The sequence below is a fragment of the Asterias rubens genome, chromosome 8 (genome assembly GCF_902459465.1).
Source record: "Asterias rubens chromosome 8, eAstRub1.3, whole genome shotgun sequence".
Taxonomy (NCBI): domain Eukaryota; kingdom Metazoa; phylum Echinodermata; class Asteroidea; order Forcipulatida; family Asteriidae; genus Asterias; species Asterias rubens.
This window is the reverse complement of record NC_047069.1, coordinates 14,904,117-14,916,301: the sequence shown is the minus strand read 5'-3', so window position 1 is coordinate 14,916,301 and position 12,185 is coordinate 14,904,117. Positions and strand designations below refer to the sequence as shown.

Sequence of the window (12,185 nt, the reverse complement as noted above, 5' to 3'; positions counted from 1 at the left end):
GTAGCCACTGTTTTGAAGCCTAGCTAGAGAATTTTTTTAGTAGAATAGTAATTTTTTTCCTTTTTTACATTTGCATTAAATTATTAGGCCTAGTACGCTTTTGCTCATATAATTGAGTCTGCACTTACACGGAAGAATAATAAGAAAATGCAAATGTCAACATTCTACAAATTGAGTACTATTGATTGAGTCCCAGTTACTTTTGGATCTAGGTAGAAATAACTAACACTTAATGCAGGAAATAGAAAACTACAAAGTGCTTTTAAAATGTGGGGGTGTGTTGTGACATTCAAACAGCCTTTTTATGTAGAAATTGTAATAATAAAAAAATAAAGTTCATACAGTCAACTTAGCCTTTCAGCTGAAAATATTTGAACCCTTGTACTTATAAAATGTTTTGGCGTCATATTTTACAGAAATAACATCTACAGCGCCATGTAGCTATTGTCCGGGGGAATGCGGTATTCAAATTGATTGATTGATTACTTAAAAGGTAAAATTGCCTGTTGTACATCAATAAGTTTGGTTCAAGCTATGATATGGAATCAGACTTAATTATATCACCCACGAATTTACAAAGTTTGTATAATGATTTAAAACCAAAGTCTGTGCTTATTCCTTATTCCATTGAAAAGCAGTGGACCAGAACCGACCAGATCCGCTACTAATCCTGTTAAAATAATGACTTCATTGGACAGAAATTCAAGTTTGTCTGGCTCTTTGTTCCGCGTTATGAATGGGTTACCTTGAAGGATCAAACTATGACACATTATGACAGCCCTTCGGTGATAAATCAAACATGAAGAGAAAAGAGTCAGAAAGGACTTGGACCAATTTCTATGATATGAGTTTACAGTGAAAAAGAAAATGGATAAAATAATGTAAAAGATGCATTCGGTTCTAACATATCCACAGTCAGACAGTGGGAGTCAGAGGCCAGAAATGGACAAGTGATTGAATGTTTAGCCTAAAATGATAACTCAGACTCTTGTTTTCAGTTTTCACCGGGATAAATAATTATGTATTGTTATGAAGAGGCCTCCTTGCTCTGGCACAATAACACTGGACTCCCCAGTATACATGGTGTAGTTGTTAAGTTGCAGATTTTAGTAGTAATGAAAGTTTTAAAGACACTGGACACTATTGGTAATAGTCAAAGACCAGTCTTCTCACTTGGTGTATCTCAACCTATGCATAAAATACTAAACCTGTGAAAATTTGAGCTTGATTGGTCGGCGGAGTTGCGAGAAAATAATGAAAGAAGAAAAAAAACACCCTTGCCCCACGGAAGTTGTGTGCTTTCAGATGCTTGATTTCGAGACCTACAATTCTAAATCTGAGGCAGTGAGGTCTCTAAATCAAATTTGTGGAAAATTACTTCTTTCTTGAAAACTACGTCACTTCAGAGGGAGCCGTTTCTCACAATGTTTTATACTATCAACCTCTCCCCATTACTCTTACCAAGTGAGGTTTTATGCTGATAATTATTTTGAGTAATTACCAATAGTGTCCACTGCATTTAAGCTCACTTCGTCAATCATTGGAGAAATTAAAGAAAACATTGAGAAACCCCTGTTTCACTGTTTTCAAAACTGTTCAATTGCTGTGGGTAGTGTAGGTTATTTCTGGGCCTGAACAGTGAACACTGATTTAAAAAGAGCCATAACACCTCAACAAGGTGGGCTAACTGGCCCAATCCTTCCCTTACTTTGCATTAAAGAAAGATTTGGGACTGTAAGAACTAATACAATATTTGTTCTCATTTTACTCCAGGAGTCACCAAGACGCAAACCAGTGGAAGATTACATTGTAAATGACGCTGGACTGAAGCAGGAAGTTTTGACTTCCCGATTAAGCTCGGTGTCGCATCATGCGGAGTTTTAATTCTCAACTAATTAACAATATTTGTATTGGAGGATTTTCACAATATCAGTGTAAGGAACGTCAGATAATTTAAGTTTGTGGTTGACCCTGCAACCACGCCTGTTGGAGAAATGCTTCACTTGTCCGGAAAGCTATTATCAAAGGGTCCAGTGGGCCTTGGGTGTAAATTTGGCTCTCTTCAGAGATCTTTTCCTCTTCCGAGATGTAGATCTTTCCTTCCAACATGTCCTAGACCGTCACAGGCCCGGGCAGTCTTTAGCATTACTGCTTCATTATGTGTAAGTACCCTAGCATATCGAGGACTTTTAGTCAGGGCCCATTGCCAACAAACCATTATAGAACCCAGACTTGGAAGTCCACCCCCATCACCAAAGAGAACGAAGAAGACAAAACGGCACAGAAATGTCATCGTACGTAGTTTCTTCTACATTTATAAGTGTCTGAGCTTATGTGGAAGGCTGCTGTGGATCTCGGTGATATTCGGACCGATTATTTCGCTGTATCCCATAACAATATTGTCGGATTCCTTTCGTCTAAGATGGCACCGGATGCTCTTATGGGCCGTTGAGATCTCCGGACCGACATTCATCAAACTTGGTCAGTGGGCGAGCACCAGGCGTGACGTCTTCTCGCCAGAGTTCTGCAACGTGTTCTCCAAACTCCATCTGGACGCGCCCAAGCACTACTGGTACCAAACCCAGAAGAAGCTTCAGCGCTCCTTTGGGAAGGGCTGGCGGGACATCTTCGTTAAGATCGAGCAGTGTGTTCACTCTGGGTGCGTTGGGCAGGTGTACAAGGCATACATGAGACCAGAAGCTCTGTCGGAAGAGTGTCTCCAAGCATTAGTGGATGATGATGATGAGCCCTCGGAGTTTGACGATGGTGAGAAAAATACATTTCAGTTGTTTTGCTTCAGATTAATTTCGCTTCAGACTCATTTTTCTCTTTACCTCATTTACTCCTAGTGAAAACTTCCAGTGAGTTGACAAACTATTCAAAAACCATTCAACTGCATTGATCATGTACCGAGGGCCCAATGTCATAAAGCTTTGTATCTTCTTGCTGTTTGCTTTTATAGGACGTGAAATCATCAAACTGGACTGGTTTTTCCGAAAAAGAACAAAGGATCCGTACCTGGATGATGAGGAAAATGACTCAAGTACGTGTGTTTTTAATATTTTGTAGTGGCAGCACAAAATGCAGTTTCTCAAAAAACAACATTGGTGTGCATTTCAAGCAGCACTTTTATATCTTACAAACTTTTTTTGCTTTTGTTATCTTGACAATTTTTGGACTAATTTGAAAACGAGGGATCCCCAAAAGTGACTTACTAGCACAGCAACCCGTATTGACCCCTTGCCAAAAGGTCAGATACGGCTACTGTCTGTCACGCTCGCCATTTTGAGAGTCAAAGTTACACATACAAATACGATAATCATTTAATCGTATAAAATGTGCATAACACTATAACACGTACGGGCATTGACTCCCAAAATTGCACAACCAAAATGATTGTGATGATAACGTCGGGTGGATTGGGTCAATCGAGAGAAATGATGAAAAGGAAAGTCAGTTTTTGATACAGGAGGAAAACCCACACAATAACATGTAGGTAGGAGCTAAGAACCCACTCCACATGCAAGGCTTGTGTCCGTGATTTGAACCGGCATTTACAGAGGTAATAGGCAAGGAAGAAACCACAGCGCAAACCTAAATGTGAGCAGTGACTGGTATTTATAAACATGTTTGATTATTTGTTTGTGTTTGTGTTTTTTAATTGTAAATTGTTTCAGATGGTGAAACTGATGAAGAAAATGCAAACGAAATATCCCTTGTCCACATCGCAAAATCACTTAAGGAAAGTGATGATGTCATCCCAGTTGCTATAAAGGTTAGAAAGAAATGTCCGTCACCGAACATTAAGCTGTCAGTTGAATTTTAGGTATAGCAGATCAGCTGGGTTCCAATTTCAGAGAGCTGCTTAAGCACAAAAAGTAGCTAAGCACTAAACCAGAATAGGACTACCGACCATAATGCGGGGAGTCGTGGCCGAGCGTATAAGAGCACTGAATTCAAGCTCTGGTGATTCTGTTCAGCGGCGTGTGGGTTCGAATCCCGGTCGTGACACTTGTGTCCCTGAGCAAGACACTTCAATATAATTGCTTCTCTCCACCCAGGGCTAAATGGGTACCTGTGAGGGCAGAGTTGGTTCTTGTAATTGATTAGCCTTGATTGCGCTACATATTTGGCGGCACAGGCTGTATACTCCACAGGAAGCTGAGATGGTTTAAGGAATGATTTAAGGCCCAGTGACCAGGGGTAATAATGTTGAAACACCATGAGCGTCACTGTGTGACGGACCTGAGCGCTATATAAGAACCCACTGTTATTATGCCATTTACACATACCACCTGTGACTGGTTTTCTGCTAAGAAGTTGCTTTCAAGCTGAAAAATTGAAGTAACATTTCTCCCCTTACATGGTTTTGATACCCTTTGTAGAGCAGGTTTTGGGCAATGACATGAATCCCTACTCCTTGTGCATGAAGATGTATTTAATACATGTATTTACCGGTAGAAGTTTCAGCTTCATTAGTCGTCACGTTTTTGAGAAAAATATGAAAATCACAGGGCAATGTTTTCAGGAGAGTTGCGTTAATCTGTTGTACATGCTTAAATCTTTTTCATCTCCTGAGATGAAACTTTAAAGGCAGTGGACACTATTGTTAATTACTCAAAATAATTGTTAGCATAAAAGCTTACTCGGTAACAAGCAATGGAGAGCTATTCAATGGAAACAACTACCTCTGAAGTAACATAGTCTTCAAGAAAGAAATCATTTTTCACGAATTTGATTTCGAGACCACAGAATTAGTTTTTGAGATCCCAAAATCAAGCATCTGAAAGCACACAACTTTGTGTCACAAGGGTTTTTTTTTTTTCATTATTATCTCACAACTTCGACGACCAATTGAGTTCAAATTTTCACTAATTTGGTATTTTATGCATATGTTGAGATACACCAACTGAGAAGACTGGTCTTTGACAATTACCAACAGTGTCCAGTGTCTTTAAAATATCGGATCCAAACAGTGTTGTAAATTTGTTTTTAAGTATTGGGACGACAAAGTGACAAGAGCAGGATTTAAACCTGCGATCTCCAGGTTGACATGCTGGTGCTTCACCAACTGTGCTATCTTTCTGTAATGTTCATGATAATTTTATAATAGATGTTAAATTTGCATCGGGGATAAAGAATATAAATTTTTAAACTTTTTTTTTTGGGGGGGGGAGTTTTACCCATACACTGATGTGTGTTAGCACTGTATACTCAGTACTTTCCAGAGTCCTGTGAAAAAGATATCATGATAATTTTGTTTATTTTCTTTGTTTTCCTTTTTCTGATAGGTGTTACACCCGGGTATCTACAGACGAGTCCAGTGGGATCTTCAACTCCTCCAAATTCTGGCCAAAATTCTCTCTATTGTTCCTGGTCTTCAGTGGCTTAGTCTCCCGGAATGTATGGCAGAGTTTGAGCAACTCATGAAGAAACAGGTACTGCACTGTTTGAGTGATTGAGGTTTTTTGTTGAGTGTTTTACTTCTTCTTATTGTACTAAGGCCGTGTCCGAATTAGTGGCTACAGCTACGGCTACGGCTAGATTTCAGCGTCACCATGCGTTGAGGTATAGGACGTCCTTAGCAACACCCTTAGCAACAGCCGTAGCCGTAGCCGTCAATTCGGATTCGGCCTAATCTTTAGCAAACCAGTGCTTTGGGTTACAGGTCTGTTAGAGCCAAATATGGGATTCAAATCACAGGACAGTTTGCCATAAGAACACAGCTGCAGCTGTTTGGCCAGTTGGCTTAAGCGCATTTGGCATTTGTAGCCATAATACGCGGCGTATTGGAGAAATAATACATTGTCACTTTGAAAAATTGTAATTGTCTTTAAATGTTTCTTTCTCAGATTGATCTAAGAATAGAGGCCAACAATCTAGATCGCTTCGTGGAAAACTTTGCAGACGTAAGTTATATTCGATTCCCAAGGCCACTCCGACCTTTTGTGAGCAGAGATGTCCTTGTGGAGACGTACGAGGTATGCTTTGAAATTTGAATCCTTTGTTTGTTCCGTTTTGTTAGTTTATATTTTCAACACTCAGAAACTTACTTTTAAAAATGTCATTTTCAAAAGACGACAGTGGTTTAGATCATTTTCGAAGAATTCAGAAACCTTTTCCTAACTTTGTATACTCTCATTTTCCTTCTTGCAACTTCTTCATTGTGTGCTTATACTCTATGTATTCAATTAAATTTATTTATTTACGCTATATTTTGTTTTGATTTTCTGTACAGCATTCTTGAGATTTTTCATTTAAAACCCTATTATTATTGTAAATGTTTACATTAGCGTACAGGGCTAATGAGCAAGGGCACCTATAGGGGCTTTCTCAAATGGCACCTCTATGAGGATGTTGTAAATTTCTACTGAAACATTGCAAGGGGCACTAAGGCAATGACCAGGGGGGCAACAGAGGCGGTTGTTTCTGCTGCCTTCTTGAAACATTAACCTGTTTGCTCTCTTAGCTCGCCCGACAGGAAAAACCTAGTATCGTGACACATAAGTTAACTCCCCCGTTAAGTCATTTTGAAATGGGCTGATTGTTGTCTTTGTGGACGTCTGAATGATTTACAGGAAGGAGATCCAATAACGTCTTACATTACCAACTCCGATGATGAGGATAGACCAGAGGGTCTTCATGAACGACTCGCTGCGATGGGGGTAGAGGCCCTCCTTAAGATGGTAAGTGGACTTACTCTAGCGTATCGTGGCGAAGAGCACCAGCTCGAGCTCTGGTTAGCAGAGTGTGTGTTTGAGTCCCGGTCGTGACACTCTGCTGATTAAAAAAAACACCAGAGCTTGAGTCCATTGTTTCTTGTCCTCTTCGCCAGGACACACCATTAACAGCATAGTATTATAATAGATGTTAAATTTGCAGTTCGAATCCTATGTTTTGGCAGCGGGTACCGCAACGATATAATAGATGTGCATCGGGGATAAAGAATATTATTTTTGGTTTTTACCCATACACCGATGTGTGTTAGCACTGTATGTTAGCATAGTATTACTTTTTATTCCCTGGACACTATATCCAGGAAGAATGATCGACATTCCTTTTGTTGGTTGGGAATGTGTCTAATTTCTATTCCCTTCAATTTGTAATCCACCTTTTTGCTTTGTTGGATGAAATTATTAATTTGATCCTGGAAAGTGTTTTGACAAATACACAAGTACCCTGCGCCATTATTCTGATTTTCAATTTGGATTTGAATCTGTAGAAATGCTTAATGGTTTATTGGAAGTAACAAGTTCCATTTAACCATTTAGGAAAGTAAAAAAAGATTCACAACCCTATTCAATTCACAGCCTTTGTCCCAGCTGAATGGTTTTAACTGGTTGGTCAAGTCACTGGAAAAAATGGTACCAATAGTAGGAGGGTTAGGGCAATATTTTATTTACAAAACAATTTCTTGAATCGTTTTTGGACTCTACCCATCAGGTCTTCATTGATAACTTCGTCCACGCCGACCTTCATCCTGGTAACATTCTCGTCCAGGGAGTCGACAGTTTCACCGGAGACACGGACAACATCTTGAAGATGGAGGACATGTGCGACACGGTGGTCATCAGCGTCAAGCCGAGGGAATGCCCACTCAAGCTGGTCATGCTCGACACGGGCATCGTCGGTCAGCTCAACGAGTTTGATCGCCAGAACTTCAGGGATGTATTCACAAATGTGGTCCTGGGAAAGGTGAGATTTGTTTTTAAATAGTGGCGTTTAACTGGGGATTAATACAAAAAAGTCATACCTCGTCCAAAGTCACAGTTAATTTGTAATTTATTTTTACCCTTACACTGGTGTGTAATTGTTGGTTATCACAGTTAATTGTTTTTGAATATTAAGATATAAACCAAAAGGGAAATGTGACTGGGTAAATTCTATTGAATGTTTGGGCGAATGAAGGTTTCAACAAAATGTGTGAACTTGGAGATAGTCACAGTGCTGCACAGTCTAGTTGATAGGGCGCTGTGAATTGTGAGGTCTCATGTTCAAATCCTGTCCCAAGGCAATATTTACTTTGTTCACCCCAAAATGTAATTGTTTACACTGGTGTAAAATATAGGATTTAAAAGATGGTGGCGATATTACCTAGTTAAGTTGTGAAAATGCCTTGTACATGTACATAAAATCTTTGTTTGAGTTGTGGTGGTTGTTTTTAAAAGGCAGCCCCCATAGCCCTTGCCTCCTCTCTTGCCACCCCCCCCCCCCCTCCCAATGGAAAAATCTTGTCATACAACTGTGCTCCATAAATATCAGTGTGTAAAAGGTAAAGCCAAAATAATATTCTCCATATTACATAATCTATTAACTGCATATTTGAATTTACCTCTGATCACTGAGCACGTTCACTGCATGTGAGAATTCAGTTGTTGGTTTGAAACCAACCCGATTAGTTAGTCTGTGGGCTTTTTTCCACAAGACTAAGGGAAAACACTGAGTGTACAGTGCTTATTTGCATTATTTCTGTGCAAGTGTGAAACACAAATAATATTTTTGTATCCCTGATGCATTTATTACATTGATTTAAAGAGTCTATATCACTTTTGTAGCACAAAAAACACAATGTCCACAGATTTACACTGAACTTACACAGTTTGAAGATAATGATAGTAGAAAGCTTCCCTGTAAATACTACGTGCTGAGGTGCTGTAGTTTTTTGGGAAATGAGTAAAACAATGTCATGAATAGTCCTAGTCATGAAAATAATTTTCGTCTCATGAGACGAAAATTATTTTAATCATTTACAAAAGTATTTTCAGGACATTGTTTTAGTCATTCCTCAAAAACTACAGCACCTCAGTAAGTAAGATTTGAAGGGAAGCTTTCCACTATCATTATCTTCAAGTTTAATGTAAATCTATGGACATTTTGAAAAAGTACCCAAATCCTTTAAAATGCATCCTATATTATTAAAGACCTTGTGTAACCTTTGTTTACAAAAAGAGTGTACATTCCAGGGCCTTTCTCGCAGGCAAGAAACTACACTGGTTGTAATTGTTTTGTGTCATAATTTTTACGTTAAGTTCAGGAGTTATAAGAATAACAGCTGAACAAGATCTCAGATAGGCCAAGTTCAGGCACGTTTATTTCTTCATTATTTTCCCCATCATTTTGTATATTTAATTTATCATACCATGTGCACTTTTTAGTCGTATATTAATTTATTAATTGTTGCTATTGTTTGTAGTTTTAGTGATAATGTTTCAGGCAGGCAGGAAGATTAATTAAAAAACTGTGAATATAACGGTTCTTGGTTTGAATGGAAAGATGCTGCATTTGGCAAATTAATGACGTGACATCCCGCCGAAAATAAGTTTCCTTTCTTTGTTTCAGGGAGAGGTAGTGGCCGATTTGTTTCTCCAACATGCAATCCACAAGTGCCCAAATGAAAGTAAATTTAAGACGGATATGGCGGAGTTAGTCAACTTTGCCCACGCACAAACGGTCAGGCTCGGCTCGGTAAGTGCTCTCCTTTTTATAATGGTTTGAAAATAGTCCCATTACTTATCTTACGCATATATTCTTAATTCTACATAATTTCATTGTTTTGATTTTTATCTTCATAAGCCATTTAAAATAAATGTTAATTGAATTTTACATCCTTAAGTTTGGCGATTAATGTGACTGTACTTAACCCTGAAATGGTTAACTGTATTCACATTTTTTTCAAGTCAACTAAAATTAGCCCTTTCCATGAAATATGTCATTTAAATTTACACATTTGTACAGACTCTATTGGGTGGCAAACACCAAAAGTGTATCTGTGGGCGCATGATGTGCAACTTATTGATTTTTCATTGGAAAGGTTCATTCATCAATACAAAAAATAATTAAATTTATTTGATCAGTTTTGTTCCTTAAAAAATTGAATTTGTAAATGTTGTGGAATTTCATGGCAATCTTATTTCTTGTCTTTTTGTTTCAGATGCAAGTTGGAGTCCTTCTGGAGGACCTTTTCTCTTTACTGATAAAACATAAGGTAAGAAAGTATACTTTGTGCAATTACAAAATGCCCACAAAAGTCTGTTTGTACTAGGGTCTGATGCATTAGAAATTAGTAAAATGAAGGTTTTCTATGTTCAACCCAAAATGATTTTAAAGTTGGATTTTAAAAATTTGTTTCTCGTTTTTTTTTCTGCTAGGTGAAACTAGAGAGTAATTTTGCTTCCATCATGCTTGCCATCATGGTCCTAGAAGGTCTCGGCCGATCCTTGGACCCCAACTTGGACATCTTAGAAGCTGCAAAGCCAGTTCTTCTCGGTGGTATCTTTTGATGTTGGTAAAACTCGCCGACCTCTGCACTGTCGGTGTTTCTGTGAGTCACTTTGCGTAAACATTCCTCACCAATCAGTGTGCTAGTGCAATGGCCTAGACTACCTGCTGCTCAGAGCGAGTGTAATGCTATGTTTGTGCAGTACTTTTGAACCGCCATTTGAAGTGAAAACTGAGTATGCTCTTAACCATGGTCTTTGCCAGGATGTGATAAAAGCTTGTCCAAGTTTGCTGAAAATATTAAAAATGGGTGTCCGAAATAATAATAATAATAATAATAGTGGCTTCTTATAGCGTGCATATCCGTCACTCAGTGGCGCTCCTGGCGCTTTAACATACAGTATTCGTGCAAGGTATGTGGGACTACATTTGAATTGCACTGGGTTCGCTTACAATACATTTACATGTAAACAACAGATAAAACAGGGTGTCCAAAAGACACCCATACACCCCTCCTGACTTACACTTTGCTCAATGTTCTCATTGACTTGCCAGCAGGACCAATTATCTTGTCTTACTTGTCCACCAGCTTTTTTTCAGCGATCCATATCCCAACATTCTCTCTTTATATCAGACTTGAATATGAAACAAATGCTGCACTTTGATTCGAAGATAAGTGTGTCTCCTCAGGGTCATAGCTGCTAAGCAAGGAAAATACGCTTAGCAAATTGCTTATTGTTGATGTTGCTAAGTAGGTCTTCTTCTTCTTCCTTTCTAGTGCAGCCTTCTTAATTGAAGATAGTCGCACTTCCAGACACACCGGGGCGAACCCCTTTTCTTTGCGATAAGTGTGTACTGGGGTCTTTTAAGTGCATTGATAGTTGACACAAAATATTATAAAAATTATAGAAATGTATTCACTGAAGATAAAGTTTAGTGTAGGTTTTGCTGGCCATTTTAGGGGGCAAATAATTGGCTAGTTCAAATGTTGTGCTATTCTATTTCGTGTGAAATTTAAAGGTTCCCATCGACGATGGTGCCATGAAAAACTTTGCAAGCAGGATTGTAATCAGATGCTTGAACTGTTTTTGTTTTTTACTTGTACATATTATGTAAGTCATGTTGCAGCCATCAGATGGTTTAAAGGCACTATTGGACACTATTGGTAATTACTCAAAATAACTATCAGCATAAAACCTCACTTGGTAAAGAGTAATGGGGAGAGGTTGGTAGTATAAAACAATGTTAGAAGCAGCTCCCTCTGAAGTGACATAGTTTTCGAGAAAGAGGTAATTTTCCACGAATTTGATTTCGAGACCTCAAGTTTAGAATTTGAGGTCTTGAAATCAAGCATCTAAACGCACACAACTTCGTGTGACAAGGGTGTTTTTTTCTTTTATGGTTATCTCGCAACTCCAACGACCAATCAAGCTCAAATTTTCACAGGTTTGTTATTTTATGCATATGTTGAGATACACTAAGTGAGAAGACTGGTCACAAAGGTGTCCACTGCCGTTAACCTTACATTTAATATAACCAAACTATGGGTATTTTCCAAACCTCTGAGCTCAATCATCATTTTGGAAAGGGTGGTTTTTGCAAACAATAGTTAATGGCCTTCGCTCTTGAAGTGGCGCAGGAACTTCCCGCTGGCGAGGGGTGCACTCCTATGAGAACAATTTAAATTTGTGTTGGAACCTTGTAGAGGGCATTACAGCCAGAGCACACAGGGCAAAAGCTGCATACCAAGTCACTGCCGGTACATGTAGAATGGTATTTTGCCTTGTGGCTTATTTTTGGTAAGCAAACGGTGTTCAGCTACTTTTGTGCTAAGGCAGCTCTATACATTTTGCCTTAGTTTTTACCCTCGACCAATATGTGCTAATCACTGTATAGTCTTTCTGAGTGGCAATACTAGTTATTGACAACATTGTTAATGTTTTACCTTCCCTTTATTTAAAGCCATT

General features: G+C 38.7%; 1 protein-coding gene across 1 annotated transcript; it reads left to right on the top strand.

Annotated features, from left to right (window-relative positions):
- The first annotated feature begins 412 nt into the window (after positions 1-412).
- Positions 413-10,584, top strand: LOC117293197 (uncharacterized aarF domain-containing protein kinase 2-like). Its single transcript, XM_033775419.1, has 11 exons — positions 413-493; positions 1,774-2,766; positions 2,963-3,043; positions 3,678-3,775; positions 5,292-5,438; positions 5,853-5,981; positions 6,579-6,686; positions 7,444-7,695; positions 9,340-9,465; positions 9,932-9,985; positions 10,149-10,584. The coding sequence occupies exons 2-11, from the start codon at positions 1,995-1,997 to the stop codon at positions 10,278-10,280; spliced, it is 1,899 nt and encodes a 632-aa protein (XP_033631310.1). The 5' UTR covers positions 413-493; positions 1,774-1,994; the 3' UTR covers positions 10,281-10,584.
- The last annotated feature ends 1,601 nt before the right edge of the window (positions 10,585-12,185 follow it).

What these genes read in the sequence shown, in the direction of transcription:
- LOC117293197 (XM_033775419.1), top strand. Translation starts at nt 1,995, where the DNA reads ATGCTTCACTTGTCCGGAAAGCTATTATCAAAGGGTCCAGTGGGCCTT. An exon ending in TGATGAGGAAAATGACTCAA is followed by an intron (nt 3,044 to 3,677) that starts GTACGTGTGTTT and finishes AAATTGTTTCAG; the next exon opens with ATGGTGAAACTGATGAAGAA. An exon ending in AAACGGTCAGGCTCGGCTCG is followed by an intron (nt 9,466 to 9,931) that starts GTAAGTGCTCTC and finishes TTTTTGTTTCAG; the next exon opens with ATGCAAGTTGGAGTCCTTCT.